This window comes from Taeniopygia guttata, chromosome 23 (assembly GCF_048771995.1).
Source record: "Taeniopygia guttata chromosome 23, bTaeGut7.mat, whole genome shotgun sequence".
Classification (NCBI taxonomy): Eukaryota; Metazoa; Chordata; class Aves; order Passeriformes; family Estrildidae; genus Taeniopygia; species Taeniopygia guttata.
The window spans coordinates 4,435,128-4,455,202 of NC_133048.1; the positions used below are offsets into that span (position 1 = coordinate 4,435,128).

The 20,075-nt window shown below is 51.9% G+C and overlaps 1 protein-coding gene across 1 annotated transcript; it reads right to left on the reverse strand.

Moving 5' to 3' along the window:
- Window positions 1–2,139, reverse strand: CITED4 (Cbp/p300 interacting transactivator with Glu/Asp rich carboxy-terminal domain 4). The gene has a single exon (XM_004174380.6). It carries the CDS (start codon window positions 1,846–1,848, stop codon window positions 1,234–1,236), a length of 615 nt encoding a protein of 204 aa, XP_004174428.2. The 5' UTR covers window positions 1,849–2,139; the 3' UTR covers window positions 1–1,233.
- Window positions 2,140–20,075: the final 17,936 nt, after the last annotated feature.

Consider the following 20,075-nt stretch of genomic DNA (forward strand, 5'->3'; position numbering starts at 1 on the left):
GAAATTTCAGCTTTTATTCGCAAATCCATCTGTACATTCCGACTCGCCGAGCGGCAGCTGCCAGGGGCCGGCAGCACCAGGGGGCAGCAGCAGCCAGGAGTCACCGGAGCTTCCCTGGAAACAGGAGCCAGCGGAGGAAACCAAACCCCGCCGGCTCTTGCATCTCCCCTTCTCTGAGCGAGGGAATTGCAAATCGAGTCATCTTTATCACATTCAGAAAGGTGTTGGATTTAGAGTCCTGCGCGTTCAGCATAACGATCTCGAGTTGAAGTAACTATTCTGCAGAGCAGCTTGAAAACTATCCCAGGCTTGCATTTCCCAAAGCCAGCATCTTAAAGCTGCAGTACTCTCCAGGCATCTTTCCCAGCAGTCCCAAAGCCAAATAACAAAAGAAACCCTTGCAAATAAATAATCACAGGAAAATAAATAAGATTAGAACTGAAATATACAGTTACATGGTCTTTATTTGGTTTCAGAGGTGGAAAAAAAGTGGAGCCAGACTGCAGCTTTAAGCCTCATGCCTGAATCAACCTCAAACACTTGGTAAATTTTACAGCTGATTAGCAGTACAGGTCCGAGATCTGAAGTTCCACGGAGATTAACATTTAGGCACAAACGCACACCCTTCCCCAAGGCATACTTTATTTTTGCGAGTTAGAAAAAAGCCTGCTATGGGGAAGTGCCGCTTCCCGAGCTGAACAGACACGACTGAAGACCTATTTACTGTCACAGTAAAACATCCCAACAAATAACTAACCCCACCCATGGTTGCAAGGGAAAACTGGTTCAAACCATGCACCAGGGAGACAATTCTCTCTCAGGATCCTTCAACTCCACTGGCACCACAGAATCCACGAACAAATCCAGCTACCAGCAGGGCTGCCAGCTGCCTATCGCTTCTTGTGCTCCAAGCCTAGTTGAGGAAAGTCATAAGTCCATTATTTCTACTTAAGCCAGAAATCCTGTTAATGTCATTTAGAGGCAGTTCTACAGCCGGAGCTCTTGATCTGCTCTGTTTGGGGCGCACCAACCCCCTCTCCACAAACTCCCACACAGGAAAAACACACAGAAGAGAAAAGCAATCCATTGCAAGCCAGTGTCCGATGATTGTCCCTTTGGGGAGGGCAGGAATCCAGGACAGGACAAGGCAGGGGAAGGGAGGAGGATGGCAGGTGGGGAAAAGTTAGAAACAAACTCAAAACCACCAAGACACAAGGAGGAGCTCAAAGCCCCTCAGCAGCTGATGGCACTGGGTTGCTGTTTGCTAACAAAGTCTGAAATGAAGTCGAACTCGTTCTGTCCCAAGAATAACTCTGGCAGCTCCTGAATCCGATCCAACCCCAATTCCAGGACAAGGGATGTCAAGACCTCCTCATCTATAAGATCAGTGTCCATAACATTCAATGTCAGCGCTGGTGAGGGCATGTGCTGCATGCCCGGGTGCTGGCCCGGCCCCACTCTGTACTGTTGGGCACCGGCTCCCACGGGCCCGTTGCTCATGCCCAGCGGGTGGCCCTGGTACTGGGTGTTGAGTTTTTGTAGGTGCATGCTGGCCATGAGCTGCTGAGTGCCCACCGGCCCCATGTACTGCTGCTGCTGACCCGGGCCATTGAACATCATCGCGCTCTGCATCTGGTGGTGGCCCATCTGTCCGCTGAGGCTGGCTCTCGGCCGCATGGCACCGTCCATGCCAGCCCCTCCGTAGGGCATCATCTGAGCGGCGGCAGGCAGCGTCCTGAGCACATGCTGCCCGTGCTGCGGGGGTCCCTGCAGCCCGCTCACCCCCATGCGGTAGCTCTGCAGCCCGGCGCCCCCGTGGCTCATCGGCATCATCATATGCTCGGCCATGCCTCCAGGTCCCTGCGAGACGACAGCGGCTCGGCCACGGCTCCCGGGGACGGCACCGCGTCCCGCTCCCGCCGAGCCGGCTCCGACAGACGATCCCGGCGAGCCCCCACCTCCACCGGGGGGAAGGCGCCGCTCCGCTCGGTGCGCCGGCGGGGAAGCGGCGCGGAGCCGGGTCCGGGTCCGGGTCCGGGTCCCGGCGGGAGCGGGGCTGCGCCGCTCGGAACGCGCCGCTCCGGGCTCCGGCGGCAGCGCTGCCTCTGCCGGGCTGGGCTGGGCTCAGCTCCGCGGCGGGGCCGGGCTGGGCTGGTCCGGCCGCGTCCCGCACTTATAGCGCTGCGGGCGGGGCGGGCGGGGGCGGCCCCGGCGCCCATTGGAGCGCGGCCGGCAGCGAGGGAGGCGCGGCGGGTTCGCTCCCGGCTCTGCTCGGCTCTGCTCGGCTCGGCAGTCCCGTCACTGCATCCCTCTGGCTCTGCCAGCAGCTCTCTGCAGCCGCCTCTCCGCTGCCTTCCTCCTCACAGTGCGGCTGCACAAGTCTTGGGACCCGCTGTCACACTGCGGGGCTTGTGCCGAGCTCCCTCTTCACGCTTTGTCGGGTGCTCCCAGGGCTGAGTTAGTGGTCAAGAATAGTTGGTGGCATCAGCTGTGTTGTTTACTCGGTCGGAAGTTGTGGGAATTTAGAGGGTTTTTTTTTTTGTTGTTGCTTTGGAAGGCTTAAGACTTTGGCAGGGGTCAGGAACCCCCCTGGACAGAGCCCCAGAGACACTGTCTCTGATCTCTGCCCATGGAAAAGAGTTTTCAATCTTACAGGATGAACTACAAGCTCTGAGTGTTTGATATAAGTAATAATTAAGTGTGGCACGGGTGCTAAAGTAAAATTTTAGGATTCTAGATGAGGGGTTCAAAGGGGACAAAAGAGAGGAAATTGGGTGTGCCTTGTCCTTTTTCTCCTTCTTCATGCCCTCCATGTTTCACTGTGGTGTTGGCATTTTTCTGTTGGTTCAGGCTGGGGACACACTGTCCAACGTAGGTGACAGATGTTGGCACGTTATTGTAAATCCAGCACAGGTAGTTTGTGGTATTTAATGTTTGTACCATCCCACTGAGGGCAGAGCCCCACACGCTGCCCTGCAGGACAGAGCTGCGGCAGGGCAGCAGAACATGTTAGAGATAAACAGAATAAACAGCCTTGAAACCAGCACAGATGAATTATGGCTTCTTCTTTGGCAATGAAGCAAAAAGACAGAGACTTTTTATAATTTCAGAATCATCAATACCACAGATTCCAACAGGAAGTATCTTCCTAGCAAGGATGCTCCAACTTTCCAAACACAGCTGGTACTGAGGACATTGTACACGCAGGGGTTTGCTGATGTAACTGCAGCAGTGTCTTTGTCAGCTCTAAGGTGAGCTCTGTCTCCCGTGCCCACCTGCTGAGCTTTGGTAGCCAAATTATATCCCCATGGGCATAGACTGCAGCAGCTCTGGTGCTCTCTTCAGGACATGGTGCATTCCAGTAGTGTATGAAAGAACAGCGGTGATCTTCTTTATCTGCTTTGTGTTTTGAAGGAACCTAGAAACTTCTTTGTAAAAGATATTAGTGTTGCATATTTACCTGCTTGGAAGGCACGGTATGACATAGTTCAACTCGCTCCCCCAACTTCATTCTTTGTCTCTGTCCTCTCCCAGACAACTCTTAACCACAGCATTGCAGACCATGGCACTGATAGTGACAGACAGGACTTTTCTGCTGGCTTGGAGCAGGTTATTTGTGGAGTTTTAAGTGTTCTGCATATTCATGGTACTTGCAGACCCTTGTGAGCAGAGGAAAGGTCTAAGTCAGGCAGCATGGGCACCTATGGGGAGTTCTGAGCCATGATACTGAAAGGGTCACTTTTAAGGAATAAAGTGACCAAAGGGTCACTTTTAAGGAATATTTCTGTATCAAAACACTTTAAACCAGCAGCTCAGAGCAGGGAACAACTGGGAGCCTTCAGCTCCAAGATGCCAGCAGCCAGGAATGGAAAGTGCCTTCTCTTACCTGGAGAGAGCACAGGGCCATAAATCTCCAGGACATTCTGGGTATTACATTTGTTTGTGCCACCTTCTGCCTTGTTAGGTGGCTGGGATAGGTTTCAGGTGTTGTTGGTGAGCCTCTAGCTGATGAATCAGTTGGTTAATTGTTCATTATAATTATGTAATGATTGTTTTTTAACTCTAGAGATTTTGACAAATGCATTTTCAGTACTAATAAACACACGCTCACATACATATACCAGCCTGCCTACAAGTTCACATGGAGATGCACACCCAGGTGAGGAATAAATGCTAGGGGAGTGTCTGCCCTGGTGTTTTCAGAGGCATCCAGCCATGAAAACATCTCTCACTTGGAGGAGAGGTGTGGTGTGTCCTGTAAGACCTGGGCAGGGGCAGGAATTCTTGGACAGGAGTAACAGGTGGGAAAGGGCTCTCCACAGCATTTGCATTACTGAAGACCTCAAAGGTGGTAAATTGCCCTTCATTTTGGAAACAAATCAGCAGATGACAGAATCTCCATCTCTGTCCTCCCTCATGTCCATTTTCCTGCAAGGGTGAGACAAATCAGCTACTCATCCAGTCTGAGAAGAGTTTAACCAGAAATAAAGCTGTGTCCAGCTTGTGCCATTGTCCCTAAATATTTCCCCAGCATGACCTGGGGTGTTTGAGAAGAACCAGTGCCTGCAGAAAGGGAAGGGCACAGGGGATGGGACGATGGGAGGCATTGCAGTGGGCAGAGGTGTCCAGAGATCCACAGCTTCCATGTTTGCAATATGTGTGCCAATTTCCTGTGCTCTGTGTCTTGAGGGCTCCCTGTTCTTAAACCAGTAATATTTTATTTTGCAGGGACCAGCTTAGACAAACCTGCTGCAATTCACGCTGCCCCAGCGGGTGGCTGGAGAGCAGAGGTGGGAAAGGGCTGACCAGTTCTGGTAGCATCTCTCTCTGCCCTTGCTGGCCCAGAACAACCAGTGGGTCCTTGTTGTGCTCAGGTCTTGAGGATTAAGGACCCAAACTGCTGCAGCCATATTTACAAACACTCTGTGTGACCCATCTAACCCCAGGCTTGTGTCTCTGCCCTGCCATCTGTCACCAGCCCAAGGACAGGCTGGCCTTTCTGGGAAAGCAGCTAAACTGCCAGATCCAGCCCTTGGGCTCTTGGTCAGTGAGCCCAGATTGGAGTCACCACATCAGCCACCTCCATCAGTGTGTCATTCATGGCTTCCTGGCATGGGGCTTCCCCAATGTCTTGGGGTGATTTTATGGTGATATTTTATTCCCTAATCATTTGTTTTATGCCCAGAAATGGTTGCTGTAGCTTTATGATGGACCTGGGGTGGGGAGGCTTGAGCTCCTGTGTGCTTTGGTTCAAATCCTCTCTCTCCAGTGTGCTTGGGCCGTGGTGTGGAGCAGAACACTACCTTGTTCATTTGCTGGATTAGAGTTTTTGCTAGCTTGAAGCAAGAAGTTTTTTTTCCCCCTTCCCCTAGGCTGGAGGCTGTACTGGGAATCCTCTTGAAAGCTTTTTGATTTTTTTTTTTCCTTGAACTGTTTTGGCTTTGATTTTTATTTTTTTTTTGTCTGTTTGGGGAGCTGGCAGGGAGCCATCCTGAACCTGAGACCTTGGAGAAGCTGAACCAACATGAGAAGGGACACTAGAACCCACCAGCTTTGCCTGCTGTGAGGAGACCCACAACAGAAAGGTTCCCATCTATTCTACCCAAGTGCTGTGTGAGCTCCTGTTCCCTCCCTTCCCTGAGACAGAGGGAGGGCAGCTGCCATCCACACGGTCTGGGGAGGGGTGGGGGTTTAGGTTTTGAAATTTCAATATTTAGCATTTGTTCAATCCTTTTCTGTGCCTTGCAGGCACCCCTTTGTTTTTCGGTTGGCTTTTTTCTTTTGTTAATAAACCGTTTTGATGGGGTTTTTTCACTTTCACCCACTGGTATTCATTTCTCATTGGAAAAAGTGATCATTGGAGCCCTTCTCTTTAGAGGAAACACTAATTTCAGAGTGTTTTCGCCTAAATTTGTCTCCAAACCAAGACACCAGGTCTCCACTGTACTGGCTGTACTGGTATCATCAGCCCTGTGTTATCAAGGGTGCATTCCCCAGGCTGGGATTAGTCAGATTGTTGCTCCAGTGGCACCAGTTTGCCTCGGTGTGACTGGGGATGTGGCAGCACTGCCCATGTGTCTTTGTCCCAGGTTGAGGCATCCATGTGGGCAGGCAGAAATCCAGGGATCTGACCACCAGCACGTTGCAGATCTTTTCTTTTCCCTCTCAGGAGGCAGCCTGATTCACAGCTCTGTGATTTTGCTCAGGTGAGGTATTCCCTCCACACGTTTGATACCTGATCATCATGCATTGACTGTGCAGCTCCAGTGGAATTCCAGTGTAAACTCCTGCCCCCAAATCCCCCAGGGATGAGAGCTACATGGGTGTGGGTTTTCTGTAAGCAGGGGCAAAGACTTGCACCTTGCAAGGCTCCCCAGCCCATAGCCAGCTCCTTGCTGGAGGCTCAGGCTCCTGGGAAGAAAGAGGGACCACAACCCAGCAGAGGGAGGGTAATTTGGATTTGGAGGGTCCCAGGGCCCACACTGCCCACCCCACAGGGCCTGCTTTTCCCTTTCTGCTGCATCTGGTTTCTTCAAGCCCTGCCTGGGGACACATCTGCTGCCTCTCCCTGCACTGCCAAGGGCTTGAAAGTTTTTCTACCTAATGTTTGACTGTCTTGGGACATACACTTTAATCAAATAGTCACTATCAGCTGTTGAAGGTCTCTATACCAGATCTGGAAGGATCCTAGGGAGGCTCTGCTGCACATCTAATGCTTTCCCAGCAGATTTGTTTATTGACCCCCAGGAAATGAGAAGGAGGTGCAATGCACTGTCATTTTTCATTTGTTTAAGGACCATCACAGTTTGCAAACCTCACCTCTGAAGGTGAGAGACTATGGTGCTGTAAATACTGAACCAGGAGCAAATTCTGATGGAATTTCTTCTGTTTGGCTTTAAATAGGTATGTCAACAAGCCAGGATTTAGAAGTTTAATGAAATATTAATTTTCTTTACACTGAGTTACACTTACACGTGCCTCTGACAAAGAGAAGTTGCCAACAGCAAATTCTTTGAGACACCCTGTTACCCTAAACCTATTTCTTGTCCTCAGATGGGTCTGACATGGACAATTAAGGTGACAGCTGCCATTCACTGGGCAGGATGTGGGGAATCTGTGGCTCCACGGGTGCCAGCATGGCCCAGCAGGGAGGTGTGGTGGATCTGAGCTCCCTGGGGGCTGTGAGCAGGGCAGAGCAACATCTCCTGGGAAGGTGCCCTGGACACTGCCTGCCTGGTGATGGGTCTGTGGAGTTGGCACCCCACAGGTGATTTACAGGGAAGGACTTTGCCCAGCACAGTCACGGTGTCGTGCCACCCCTCAGTACATGTGGGGCAGGAACAGGCTCGTGCCAGCTTCCTTGAGCAAATGCCTCTTAGATGAGAGAGATGGGATGAGTGTGAGTTTTCTCATTTCTCTGTGAGCAGCTGTGGGTGTGCAGCAGGAAAGACTTTTCATTAAGATTGAAAAAACACCCAGAATATTAAGGAGGAAAAGCAAAGAGCTCAGATGTGGCTCCTCTCTGGGCACAAGTAACTGCACAGGAACAGCAGCTCCACCCAGCAGCAGCCCCAAATCTCCTCTCCCTGATTTCTGCCTCGTGAAAGGGTCCTCCAGGAGAGCAGAATCCAGGTGCTACATTAGCCTGTAATTCTCATCTGCATTTAGATGGAAGCACTTCATAAAAAGCAGGAGGTGCTAGGCAGAGCCAAGGGGTGCAAACAGCCCATGGGAGGGGACAAAGGGTGGGTTGAGCTCCCACAGCCCCACTGGGTGCAGGGACTGCTCTGCAGCCAGTGGCCAGCTCTGGGGAGCCATGAACCCTGTGGGGATACCACGGATGGGAAGGCTGTGCTTCCTCTCAGCTCTGTGGGAGCCTGCCAAAAGTGCAGGTGGTGGGTGTGCAATCTTCAACCTCCTTGCACATGCTTCCTGTGTGCACTGGTGGGGGCCCACTCGCCCCTCAGCAGCATCTCACCTGCCAGGGCCACTAAAGGGTGCAGAGGTGGCTGAGGCCAGAGCCAGGCAGGAGGGGTTGGTGCTCCCTGAGGAGTGGCAGACACAGCTGATCCCAGTGCCCCGTGTGCTCCAACCACCAAGCTGGCTTGCCCAGGTTGTAAACAACTTTTTTTTTTTTTTTTTTTTTTTTCCTCTGGGCTAATATTGCTCTGTGGGGGCAGATAACATCACTGGAATTTTTCCAGTGTCCTTTGCAAGAGGAGTCCTTCGCTTTGGACTTTGGCTGAGACACACATGAATGAGACACGAGCTTCCTCAATTGCTTTCTCTTGTTTGCTTTCCTCTGGGCCTGCTTCCTGCTCTGCTCACGGCTTCTGGTTCCTGGTCTCATGGACAGTGACCAGAGCAAACTCAGCACTACCTTGTTATTGTAATGTATTTGCAAGGGTTAGGCCATAGTGTGCACCAGCCAGCCTGCTTCTAAATTTATTATCAAAGCCTCAAAAATTTGTCAAAGCTATTAGAACATAATTTGTATTAAAACAAGAAAGAAGAAGCTGAGAAACCGAATACCAAGACCACAAGAGCTAAATAACAGAAAACTATGAAACATCTAAACTATAACCAATCATATACTCTGAGAAATGCAAACAGAAAATGAGTGAACAAGACAAAGGCACCAATCAAGAAGTGTGTACTTAGCAGTTTGTAAAATCTATAAATATCTGTGTAATGTAAACAATCAACAACTTCTACTTAATGATATTAGTCAGTTGTTCTTAGTCAGTACTTGTTGATATTAGTCAGAAATTTAGGACAAGAGTCCTAAATTTCCTGCAATACCTTGTGCTTCCCTGGATGTCCCTGTGGGCTGGGACTAGGATGCTTCAGGAAGCAGAAGGGGCAGGGGGGTCTGGGCTCTCCTCACTGACGCCCTGCAGAGTGGGGCTGCCACCTGATGAGCTCCTGCTCTGCATCCTGACTTTTTCCAGGGCAGCTGCTTTGGGTTTAGGCTTGTACCATGGCTGGGGTGGGCTGCACTTCAGCCTCAAAGGGCCACAGGGGTTCTTGTCCTGTGGCAGAGCCAAACCCAGGACAGGTGGCGTGGTACCTGAGCCCCAGCCCAGCCAGCTGCCTGTCCCAGCCCTGCCCAGAGATTCCCTCAAGGACCTCCCTAGGGTCTGACAACACAAAATCTGTCCTGCTTTGGAGAGGGCTGGCAGCCCAAGCACCTCTCAGCCATGGTGTCAGCCTGAGCCTGGCCCAAAGGGCTCCAGGGGCTGCTCCGAGCGTGGCAGGAGCAGGCAGCCTGCCAGACCAGTCTGCCAGCACAGCCTCTGACACGCTGCAGGGCCCTGAGTGTCACCAGCCCGTGCCTCAGTAGGAGTGGTGCACGTGTCACTGCTCACCTCTTCCCCGTGCTGTCACCCCTCCCCAGCACAGTTCTGTGCCTTGCTGCAGCCAGGGAAACTGAGGCACTGACCCTGTCCTGCTGCTGGCCACAGCTGAGCCACCAGCCTGCACAGGCCTTGCTTGTGCTCTGTTGGTGTTTGCCACTCCGATTCCTCCTTTCCAGCCAGGAGTTTTCCAGGTTTCTGTGTGGAGTCTGTGGTCCACAGGCTATGAATGAGCTGCCTCTGGTGCCCAAGGGACTGTCCACTCACCAAGTCATGGGGCTCTGCTCTTGCACGGTGCCATCAGTCCCATGGCTGCCCTGTCCAGGCTCCCCAGTATGTTCTTTCCCTTCTAAAGACAAGCCAAGGAGTCAACCCTTCTTGTGGGAATCCAGGGCTTCCCTCTGGCTGCCCTGGCAGCTCTGGGACCCTGGCAGGGGTCAGGAACCCCCCTGGACAGAGCCCCCCGAGACACTGGCTGTGATCTCTGTCCATGGAAAAGAGTTTTCAATCTTACAGGATGAATTACAAGCTCCGAGTGTTTGATATGAGTAATAATTAAGTGTGGTACGGGTGCAAAAGTAAAATTTTAGGATTCTAGATTAGGGGTCCAAAGGGGACAAGATGGAGGAAATTGGGTGTGTCTTGTCCTTTTTCTCCTTCTTCATGCCCTCCATGTTTCACTGTGGTGTTGGCATTTTTCTGTTGGTTCAGGCTGGGGACACACTGTCCAACGTAGGTGACAGATATTGGCACGTTATTGTAAATCCAGCACAGGTAGTTTCTGGTATTTAATGTTTGTAACATCCCACTGAGGGCAGAGCCCCACATGCTGCCCTGCAGGACAGAGCTGCGGCAGGGCAGCAGAACATGTTAGAGATAAACAGAATAAACAACCTTGAAACAGCACAGACCAATTATGGCTTCTGCTTTGGCAGCGGGGCTGACAGACAGAGACTTTCTACAATCTGGGAATCATAAATACCTCAGATTCCGACACCTTCTCATTTGAGTGACCCGTAGATCAGCTTTGGGGTAAGAAGGCTTTGCCCAAGGCCTGGCTCACATCACTGCCCAGGCCTGTGGTCATCACTGCACAGCCCTTCTGGATGTGCTGGTCACCATGATTTCCCTCAGGCTGGATTTGAGGCACAGGTGGACAGAGCCGGGCTGTGGCTTCTCTGGCAAGAAGCCCACTGTGTCCTGTCTCATCACAGGTCACAACTGCCTCTTCTTGGGTCCCCCTGTCCCTCTGCCCATTCCTCCCAGGGCCTGGTGTGGTGGTGGGGTCAGTGGAGATGGACAGCAGTGCGGCTTTCTCGCTCCAGTGCTGCTCCTGTGAGAGCCATTGTTCTCTGGGGCAGGGAGCCAGAGAGGCTCAGGGTTATTTCTTATCTCCAGGCACCTGCTCTGCTGCTGTGCTGGGGCAGATTAGCTGTGGCGGTTTCTCTGCTCGGCTGTTGCCTCATGCAACTGACTTCATTTGGAGTCTGGGCTAGTCGGGGCTGTGGTGGTGAGTCTTTGGGGGGGCTGTAGAATGGAGTTTCTTTCATTATCATCAGGAATATCTGCTGCTGTTTATCTGCCTTCTCTTTCCTTCGTGTTATGCAACCTCCTTTGAGATGGCAGTGGTTGTTTTTCCAGGGTTGATGTAGCAACAACACTCTTGCTGGTATTTCCAGACCCTCATGGCTGTAACATCCAATGTCACACCTGCCCTTCTCTGACTGCATTAGGATCCCCAAGTACTTTTCCACTCCATAAATGAGCAGGGACTACAGCAAAGCCCTGGGAAGATGCAAGCTTGTGAATGGGCTGGGTGCTGGCAGCTCTGGTTCGCGTGGCCAGGGGAGGATCAGGGCAGGTGACTCAGGGCAACTGAAAGTTTGGTCCTGGGAGAGCTGCCTGGGATCCAGGTCGCTGGGACCTGTTTGTCAGGTTCCTTTATTTGTTATTCACTAGCTCAGTATTCCTGAAAACAAATTGTGTTGTTGTCACCTGATTGGCATCACAGGCGTCAGAGGTGGAGAGTGTCCGGCGTGGGGAGCCTGTTTGGGTGGCTGGATCCCCTCTCTGCTGTGGCCATGTGCAGCTGTGCCAGTCCTGTGGCTGCTCCTCCTGGGCTGTGCCCCTGGTGCTGCCTGGGGACCTGCCCCTCACCAGCTCCTCCAAAGCCAGGGCAAAGCACCACAGCCACTGTCAGAGGCCACCTTCAGACTCTGTCGTGTGTGCCTGGGTTTTGTGTGTGGTGGCTGAGGGCTGAGCCTGCAGCAGGGACTTCAGAGAACTCTAGAACCTTCCTGAGATGGAAGCGACCCACAAGGATCATGAAGCCCAACCCCAGGCCCTGCCCAGAAAACAGAAATAAAAGCTGGAATCTCTGTGCCCTGGGCTGGGCTGTAGACATGCAATGGCAGCAGCTGGGATCCGTGTGCCCTATAATCCATAGGGCTTTTTCCTTTAGGATTTGCTGTCATTGTTCCAGTGCCATGCTCAGGGTGCTGAGGGAAAGTGAGAATAGAAATAGTGTAGCGTTGTAGAATCATGGAATATCCTGAGCTGGAAGGGACCAAGGATGATGGAGCCCTGCCCAGACCCCCACCAACCCCACCCTGGGCATCCCTGGGGCTCTGGCAGCCTCGGGGCCGTGCCCATTCCCTGGGCAGCCTGGGCAGTGCCAGCACCTCTGGGGGAAGAACCTTTCCCTGAGCTCCAGCCTGCCCTGCCCTGGCCCAGCTCCAGCCGTGCCCTGGTGCTGTCCCTGTCCCAGGGCAGGGATGGAGCTGTCCCTCCACTGCCCATCATGAGGAGCTCTCAGTGAGCTTTGCCTTCAGTCTCCTCTGGTCCAACTAAGCAAGTCAAGTCACCTCAGCTGCTCCTCATATTCCTTCTCCTCTAGACCCTTCACTGGGCTTTGGGACAAAACTCCCTGGGTTTTGCTCTCCAGCTGGTCCTCTCCTGCATCAGAGGTGAGCTCTGCTGGCCCTTGGCTCAGGCTGATGATGGTCCCTGAGGAGAAAGAGCTGGCAACAGGCTGGTGCAAGGACCCTTGACAGAGGCTGAACAGCCTCAGGAGGCTGCAGAGTTCTGGGGAGAAAGTTCTGGTGGCCAGACACTGTTTCCTGCATTTGCAAAAACATCTTTTCTGGAGCAGGACATTTCTTCTTATGCCAAACTTCAGCAGAAAAACCTGCCAGCTAAACCAGGGATTTCACTGATAGGTTACTTTTTGCTTAATAGCAAACCATGAAAATATTTGTTTTATGTGGAAGAAATAAAGAAACAGTTTTTTTTTCTTGCGTCATCCATTCTCCTTTTTATCACGGTAGAAGCTGACAGGGAGCAGGAGCTGCTTATGATCTTAGAAATACAGAAGAAAACGTCTGTTGGTGTTTGTGGTGAGAGGAGCAGAGCTGTGCCTATCTCACGGAGCAGCCCTGCCTGAGCTTTAGTGATCTTGCCATGCCACCAGGGCAGCGTGTCAGAGGCTCGAGCAGCACTGCTGGCCTGCTGCAGTGCACGTGGACGTCAGCCAAAGCAAAGGGGTTTGTGGCCAAAGGAAGGGCAGTTCTCATGTGGACAGGTTTTCTTTTTGCATGAAGAAAATTGTCTGGACGCTTAAGTGAATTATTCATTTATTGGGAGTAAACTGAAAATGTGTGCTATCCAAAAATGCACGTTGCTGGCCAGCATCCCCTGAAATCCATGGGAGTTGTTGGCATATGTGATGTTAGGAAAACAGCTCGTGTTGCTGCTGCCATTGTCAGGATTAAAACTCAATTGCCCTTTTTGGGAACACTGACTACTGAAGGCATCTGTTGTGTAAAGAACAAGCTGGTGAAAGTAGATGACTGCCAGGTGGGGAGAGAAACCCTCCTGCTGCCACGGCCGGGCTGTGGGCTTGTGAAAGGTGTTGGTAGTTCCACACCCTGCATGGTGCTCTTGCCTGGGCTTCAGGGACAGTGGTATTGGGACAGTTGGTGCTATGGGTAAGGGGGTGCAGGAGGGTGGGAGCAGCATCCCTCCCTCCTCTCCCTCCCTCCTCTCCCTCCCTCCTCCCCCACCCTTCTCCACCTGCCCCATCCATCTCTCTCTGCTGCTGAATCTATGGACAGGGCTGTACGTGGTGGGGTTGTCTCGAGGGGTTCTTCTGTGTATCTCAGTGAGGAAGTGGCCAACTCTGAAATCCAGACTCTGAAATTCTCCTGTCACTGAGGTCTCCCTGATGCACCCAGCAGAGGCATGAGATGGTGCCAGTCATATGTTGGCATCCTTTAAATATCTCATTTCCTGATGCCAGTGACCTCAAGTGCTGCCAGTTCTGGCTTTGGTAAGGTCTGAGTTGGGCTCTATAGTTGAGAGCATGAAATGAGTTTAGGGAAAAGTTGAGTATCTGAAATAGGGAAAATCCACATGAAAAGACTGCAGTCCCTGGGAGACATCACTGTAAGGTGGGGGGACAGCTCTGCATGGAGTTGCAGGCCTCTTATTGGGGACAAAGTTGGAGGTTTTGGGTGAGATTTGGGCCACCACAACTCTTCTTGTGTTCCAGGCTGTGGCTTGGTTGTGCTGCACTTTTCAGCAGCACTGTGAAAACATTCTCCTGTCTTGGGGTGAGTTGGCTGTGTTGCTATTGTCCTGAGGAAACAACACATAGATCTGTGCTCCATGCTGCATTTTTCCAGGCTGAATTGCCTTCTCACTGGTGTAGTTTTCTGATGCTTTAGGGACTTCCAGCATCACACACAGGAGCTCATCTAGTGCTGGAGCTCTTGATAAGCAAGAAAGAAGGGCTCTGGGCTGGGAAGCAAGAGCTTCTAGCTATGGATATATGGCATGAATCTAGTCCACTTTATCTCATGTGATGCACCCTCAGCCTTGGAGAACAATGTGGACCAGCTTTAAGCTTCCACCTTGGTGGCACTGCAGTCCCCTGCCAGCTGTGCTTCAGAGTCTCCATGAGAAGGTTCAAAGGGCCTCATGCCTCAGGAGCTGAGCTCCCCCAGGCTGAGAAAAGAGGAGCACTGAGCAACCAGGAGGAGAAACTGTCCAGGGCAGTGCAGCCCCACCAGTGTCTGGGACCTCCTCTGGGCATTTTCAGCTGGATGTTGTCAGCTAGGAGGATTTGGACTGGGCTTGGACTCAAGAGGACTGGCAAGGTCCAGATGGGTGGGCCCTGCAAATTAACCCAAGAGGGCAGAGAGTTGCTGCTACTCTCCTCACATGAGTAGCTGATCCAAGCTGCACAGGTTTCTGCAGCATTCCCAGCTAAGATTTGTCGCTGTCGAGGCAGGACGGGAGTGAAGAGACTCTGATCAGAAGGCTGCTGAGAGTAAAACTCCAGTTTATTCAAAATACACCACTCTTTTATACAGAGCTTCATGAGGACCAACTCCATTGGATCTGAAGTGAAAACAAGCCACAGCATTGGTGCAGAGTGCTTTACACACAGTGATAGAACTTAACTATAAACAATGTGAATAACAAGAGAGATAGAGAATTATTTACATTCTTTCCCAGCTCCTTCCCAGGCTTCTGCCTGGCTAGAAACTCCTGTTTCTCTCTTTGACTGAATCTGAGACCCACAAAGATCCCCTTTCCCAAAGTCATATGAGCAATGCAGGTTCCTTCTCAAGGTGTGGGAGCAGGTGACACAGCACACAGACGTTGCAGGCGCCCCTGGAATGATCACCATTCACTGGGGACAACGTGGAGATGCATGTGTTCCATGGGCTCACCTAGATTTGGGCATGTGTTTCACAGCCTCTGCTCCATGGCCACAGGGGAATGCTTTTCAGCGTGTGACTGGTGGCCCAGTGTCACTGCCCAGGAATGTGGCGGGTGTTGCCCGTGTTTTGGACTGTGCAGCATTTGGGTCCCTGAGCTTTGGGTGTGTGCTGGAGCAGGTGGTGCTGGGGGAAGGGGAGGACAAGGACGAGGCAGGTGAGGGGGGCTGTGCACAGGTGGCTTTTCTGGTAGCTGAAAGCACTTGCTGCTCTCTCAGGGCACCCACTCATGCTGTGTCCAGAGCAGCTGCCTTAAGATCTTATACCTGGGATGTGGTAAAGTCTGTGGCTGCAGCCTGGAGTGGTCCGGCCCGAGCATTGTGTTAGAACAAAGCTGCTCCAAACCTGCAGATCAAGGTCTGAATCACTGCAAAGGTCTGCCCTGCTCACTGGGGCTGCCCACACTGGTGTGATGGCAGGACTGGGAGCACAGGTCTCACAGGCAGAGGCAGCCCGCTGTGAGCTCTAAAGTCATCCAGCTTGACAAACCTTGCTGTGGCATCCCTGCCTTGTCCTTTGCCTCCATGGGCTCCTCTCTCGGGCCAGGAGAACATCTGTCCTCATCAGCTCTGTGCCACAGGGAAGGGGCACCTCTTGGACCTGAAGGGTCCCATCTCTCTCAGCCTCTCCTCATATAGAAGATGCTCCAACTCCTTCATTTTTTGGCCCTGTCTGCTCCAGTAACTCCACATCTTTTCTCTCTTGCAGTTTGTGCAGCAGTTCCTAGGCACTGCTCCTCAGTGATCTTGAGATCTCCTTGGGCTTCCAAGGACCTTTGGGAATGCCTTGGAGGGTTGTGCTGCTGATGTCTCCCTGTTATCTTTGCAATCTGCACTAGGGAGCTGGAGCCCCCGTGGGTGCCCATGTCCTTGTGCTGCAGCCACCATGACCCTGGGGTCTGCCTGCCCTGTCCATCCACCCACTGCTCCCACTGCACCCTCCTGCTCTGGGCTCTGAGCTGCCCGAGGAGTCTGGGGCATGTCAGGGTTTTTGTGGACCTGAGCTGTGCCTGGGCAGGGACATGAGGTGTGCCTGGGTCGATGGGGGGACTCCCAAGGCCAGGACAAAGCACACCAGCAGGCGGGAAGGTCCACTGGAGACAACTTGAGGTTCTGCAACTGTTCTGTGCAATGTGTGAGCAACAAATTACACATGGAAGTGAAGGAAGTGAAGAGAGGTGGCCTTCCCTGCTACTCCTTTTGTGGGGTGAAAAGTGTGAGCAGGTTTTGGAGCTGGTGACAGCAAGGAGCAGGAAGAGGAAGTGTGAGGGATTATAAATATCTGCCTCTCCAGGGGCAGAGCAGTGAGATACTAGTTTCCATGAATAGGCTCCTGGAGTATGACACGCTCTTCCCTCTTTCGTGTGGCTGTGCTCCAGATAACAGAAACCACTGCTGATTTCCTGAGCTCACTATCTTTGTCATGAAAACCCCAAACAGCAGCAGTTTATAAATAAGGCTTAGGAAATAAGCTGCTATTCTGAGGAGCAACAAAACCAGCAGCTTGACCAGCTCAACGCTTCAATTCTGGTTCACAACGAACTTGAGCCATCACAGAAAGAAACCTGAAGCCTTTCACAAAGAGGAAAGTGGAACTGGATGGCAAAGCAGGCCATGGAAGTGCTGTACAGAGTCAGGTTCTTGGCTGCCAGGGGCTGCCTGCCTCTCTCACTGTGCTTAACTCTTCTAGAATCATAGATTCTCCTGGGCTGGAAGGGACCCACAAGGATCATCAAGTCCAACTCCTGGCCATGCACAGGACAGGCCTAAGAGTCCCATGCTGTGCCTGAGAGTGCTGTCCAAATACTTCCTGAACTCCCAGGCTCCCCCAGAAAACCTACCTTCATCCTGGCACAGACAGAGCTACCTGCCACACCTGCTGCACCAGAAAACACACGGCTTCTGATTCCCTCTGCTCCTGCACCCTGTGCCATTCCAGGCCTCTAGGCTTTGTGCTAACACCAGTGGATAACATTCCATCTGCATCTGTGTTGTACCTCAGCCAGATGCTGAGGAAACCATCAGCAAGGGAGCAGTAGCTGAAATGAGTGCAGGGATGTCTGCTGAAGGTTTTCTCAGAGTTCACCCTGTGCCTCAGCCCTGTACTGGAGCTTCTGGGTGCTGCTCCTTCCCTGCTCTGGGTATGAACCTGGGCCAAACTGTGCTGCAGTGCTGAAAGCCCCCAAACATGTGTGGGGATTTTTGGCTCAGTGTTATCCTGGCACAGAGGAGCAGATCTGACGGGATGGCTGTGAATGAGGAAGCCCTCAGGAAGAGAATTCCTGAAGCTCCAGCACTTCGGGAAAGATATGGATCTTATGGACTGGAGAGTGTTTTGAGACGTGCAGTCATCACCACAGCCCTGACAGCTGGAGGTGCTGAAGTTTACCCTGGAGAACAGACAGCAGAGGAAGGCAGGAGAAGTCTTCAAATGCACAGAAAAGGTGTAGGATGGATCTTTCTGCCATGATCATGGTGTGCATCATGACAAAGAAAAGCAGGTACACCCCCATCCCATCCCATCCCATCCCATCCCATCCCATCCCATCCCATCCCATCCCATCCCATCCCATCCCATCCCATCCCATCCCATCCCATCCCATCCCATCCCATCCCATCCCATCCCATCCCATCCCATCCCATCCCATCCCATCCCATCCCATCCCATCCCATCCCATCCCATCCCATCCCATCCCATCCCATCCTTTGCCTGAGAGCCTTCTAATTTTAAAATTGTAGTAATTCAGAGGGAGGGGATTTACCTTTTCTATTTCACAAGAAGCTCTTACCTTCCTTCACAGACTCCTGTTTTTCCAAACCAAGACACCATGCATCCCTCAGGAGTGGAAGGTGGATAATCTTGGCTGTGTGCCTCTCCCAGCCACAGGAGAGCTTTGCTGGGCACGCTTGGCTAGCTGTAGGACTGAGAGAAGGGGAGCAAAAGCACTGCTGGGGCCATTTGCAGTGAGATTTAGGAAGATCATCACCCATTGTGTCTTCAGGCTGCTCAGAGGGCTGACTGCAGGACACAGCTAAGGGCAAGGGTCCCTCCAGCTCAGGTGGAAATGAACATTACTGGGCTTGGAAAAGGACTTCATGCTAGGGCCAAAAGTGGTTGGGAAAAATTTCCTGGAACTGTTGTTGCTTCAGCTTATACAAACTTACTAAGAACTCATGGAACTGGGCCAGATGAATCAGAATTCATTCAGGAAAGAAAAGTTCGGGGTTGTAATTGAAACTGTTTCAGAGCTCATTCAGAATGAAACACTTCCAGGTTTCCTTTTGAAGTGGATATTTTGAAATCTCAATGTTTTCCTGCTGTTTGTGATAGCAGAAAATGATCTCAAATTCAGAACAAAAACAGAAACTTGGAATTCTCAAAAATAATGAATGCAAAATTTTGTTTCCAAAAAACTGAGATGAAAGTCAGACTCTGACATCTTGAAATTCCTGGTGGAAGGGGTCCTCGCACTCTCTGCCACTTATAGAGAGATGTCTCAGAGAAATGAGCACATGTCAATGAGCAGCTCTGGCTCTTCTGCTTTTCTTCACCCCATGCAGGGCAGCAGGGTTGTTCTCCTCTCCTGTGCAGCAGTGTTCCCTGTGTTTTGATGGTTGCTTTTCCTCCTCAGTGCATGTGGCCAGGTGGGAGCAGCTTTGATCACACAGACCATGAGGAGAAAGGAAGAGAAAGATGGAAGAGGGAGGAGCGTGACTAAAAAGGTGGGAGATGGAAGGGGACACATGAGGAGGAGACAGTGGAGAAGGACAGAAATAGTCCTAGAAAGGCTCCACAATTCATCTATATGATGAAGAAAGTCCTACAACCTCCTTCCAGGACCTGTGGGCCTGGGAACAGGTCCCGAGGCAGCAGCTCCCGGTGCAGCTCTGGCTGCAGGAGGTTGTTTTTGACTGAGTGTAGGTTTTTCCCCGAGTTTGTGCACGATGCTCTCAGGGCTCTATAAATACCACGGTGCTTCCTGTGGGCTCTGTGAGGAGGAAGCTGTTTCCCCACTGGGGAGGAGGCAGCAGCAGCCTCGGGGTGCAGGCAGTGTGTGGGTTGGGGGGCAGGGACGGGGGGCACACTGTGCCAGAGCCCCCCTCTTCCCCAGGCAGGACTGGCTGCTCCCATCCAGCCCAGGGGCAGAGCCAGGCCCGGTTGCTCCACGTTGGACTGGCCATATTTCAGCATTTCTAGAAAGAAGCACTGGGGGAAGCCATGGGGGCTTTCTGGGAGTCGAGGCATGGGGAGGAGGGTGAGCATTCAGGAACTGACAGCAAGGGTCTGTCCCAGCCCTGGTCTGACTGAGGGGTGCTGGGTGAGAAGATGCTTTGACTGATGCAGGAGGTGGCACTCCTGGAGAGAGGTTTTAGGGTGGCTGCAGAGGGTTTGGCTGTTGGAATCTGTGGTATTGATGATCCTGAGATTGTAAAAAGTCTCTGTCTTTCAGCCCCACTGCCAAAGAATAAGCCATAATTGGTCTGTGCTGGTTTCAAGGCTGTTTATTCTGTTTATCTCTAACATGTTCTGCTGCCCTGCCGCAGCTCTGTCCTGCAGGGCAGCGTGTGGGGCTCTGCCCTCAGTGGGATGTTACAAACATTAAATACCAGAAACTACCTGTGCTGGATTTACAATAACGTGCCAATATCTGTCACCTACGTTGGACAGTGTGTCCCCAGCCTAAACCAACAGAAAAATGCCAACACCACAGTGAAACATGGAGGGCATGAAGAAGGAGAAAAAGGACAAGGCACACCCAATTTCCTCCATCTTGTCCCCTTTGAACCCCTCATCTAGAATCCTAAAATTTTACTTTTGCACCCGTGCCACACTTAATTATTACTTATATCAAACACTCAGAGCTGGTAATTCATCCTGTAAGATTGAAAACTTTTCCATGGGCAGAGATCAGAGACAGTGTCTCTGGGGGCTCTGT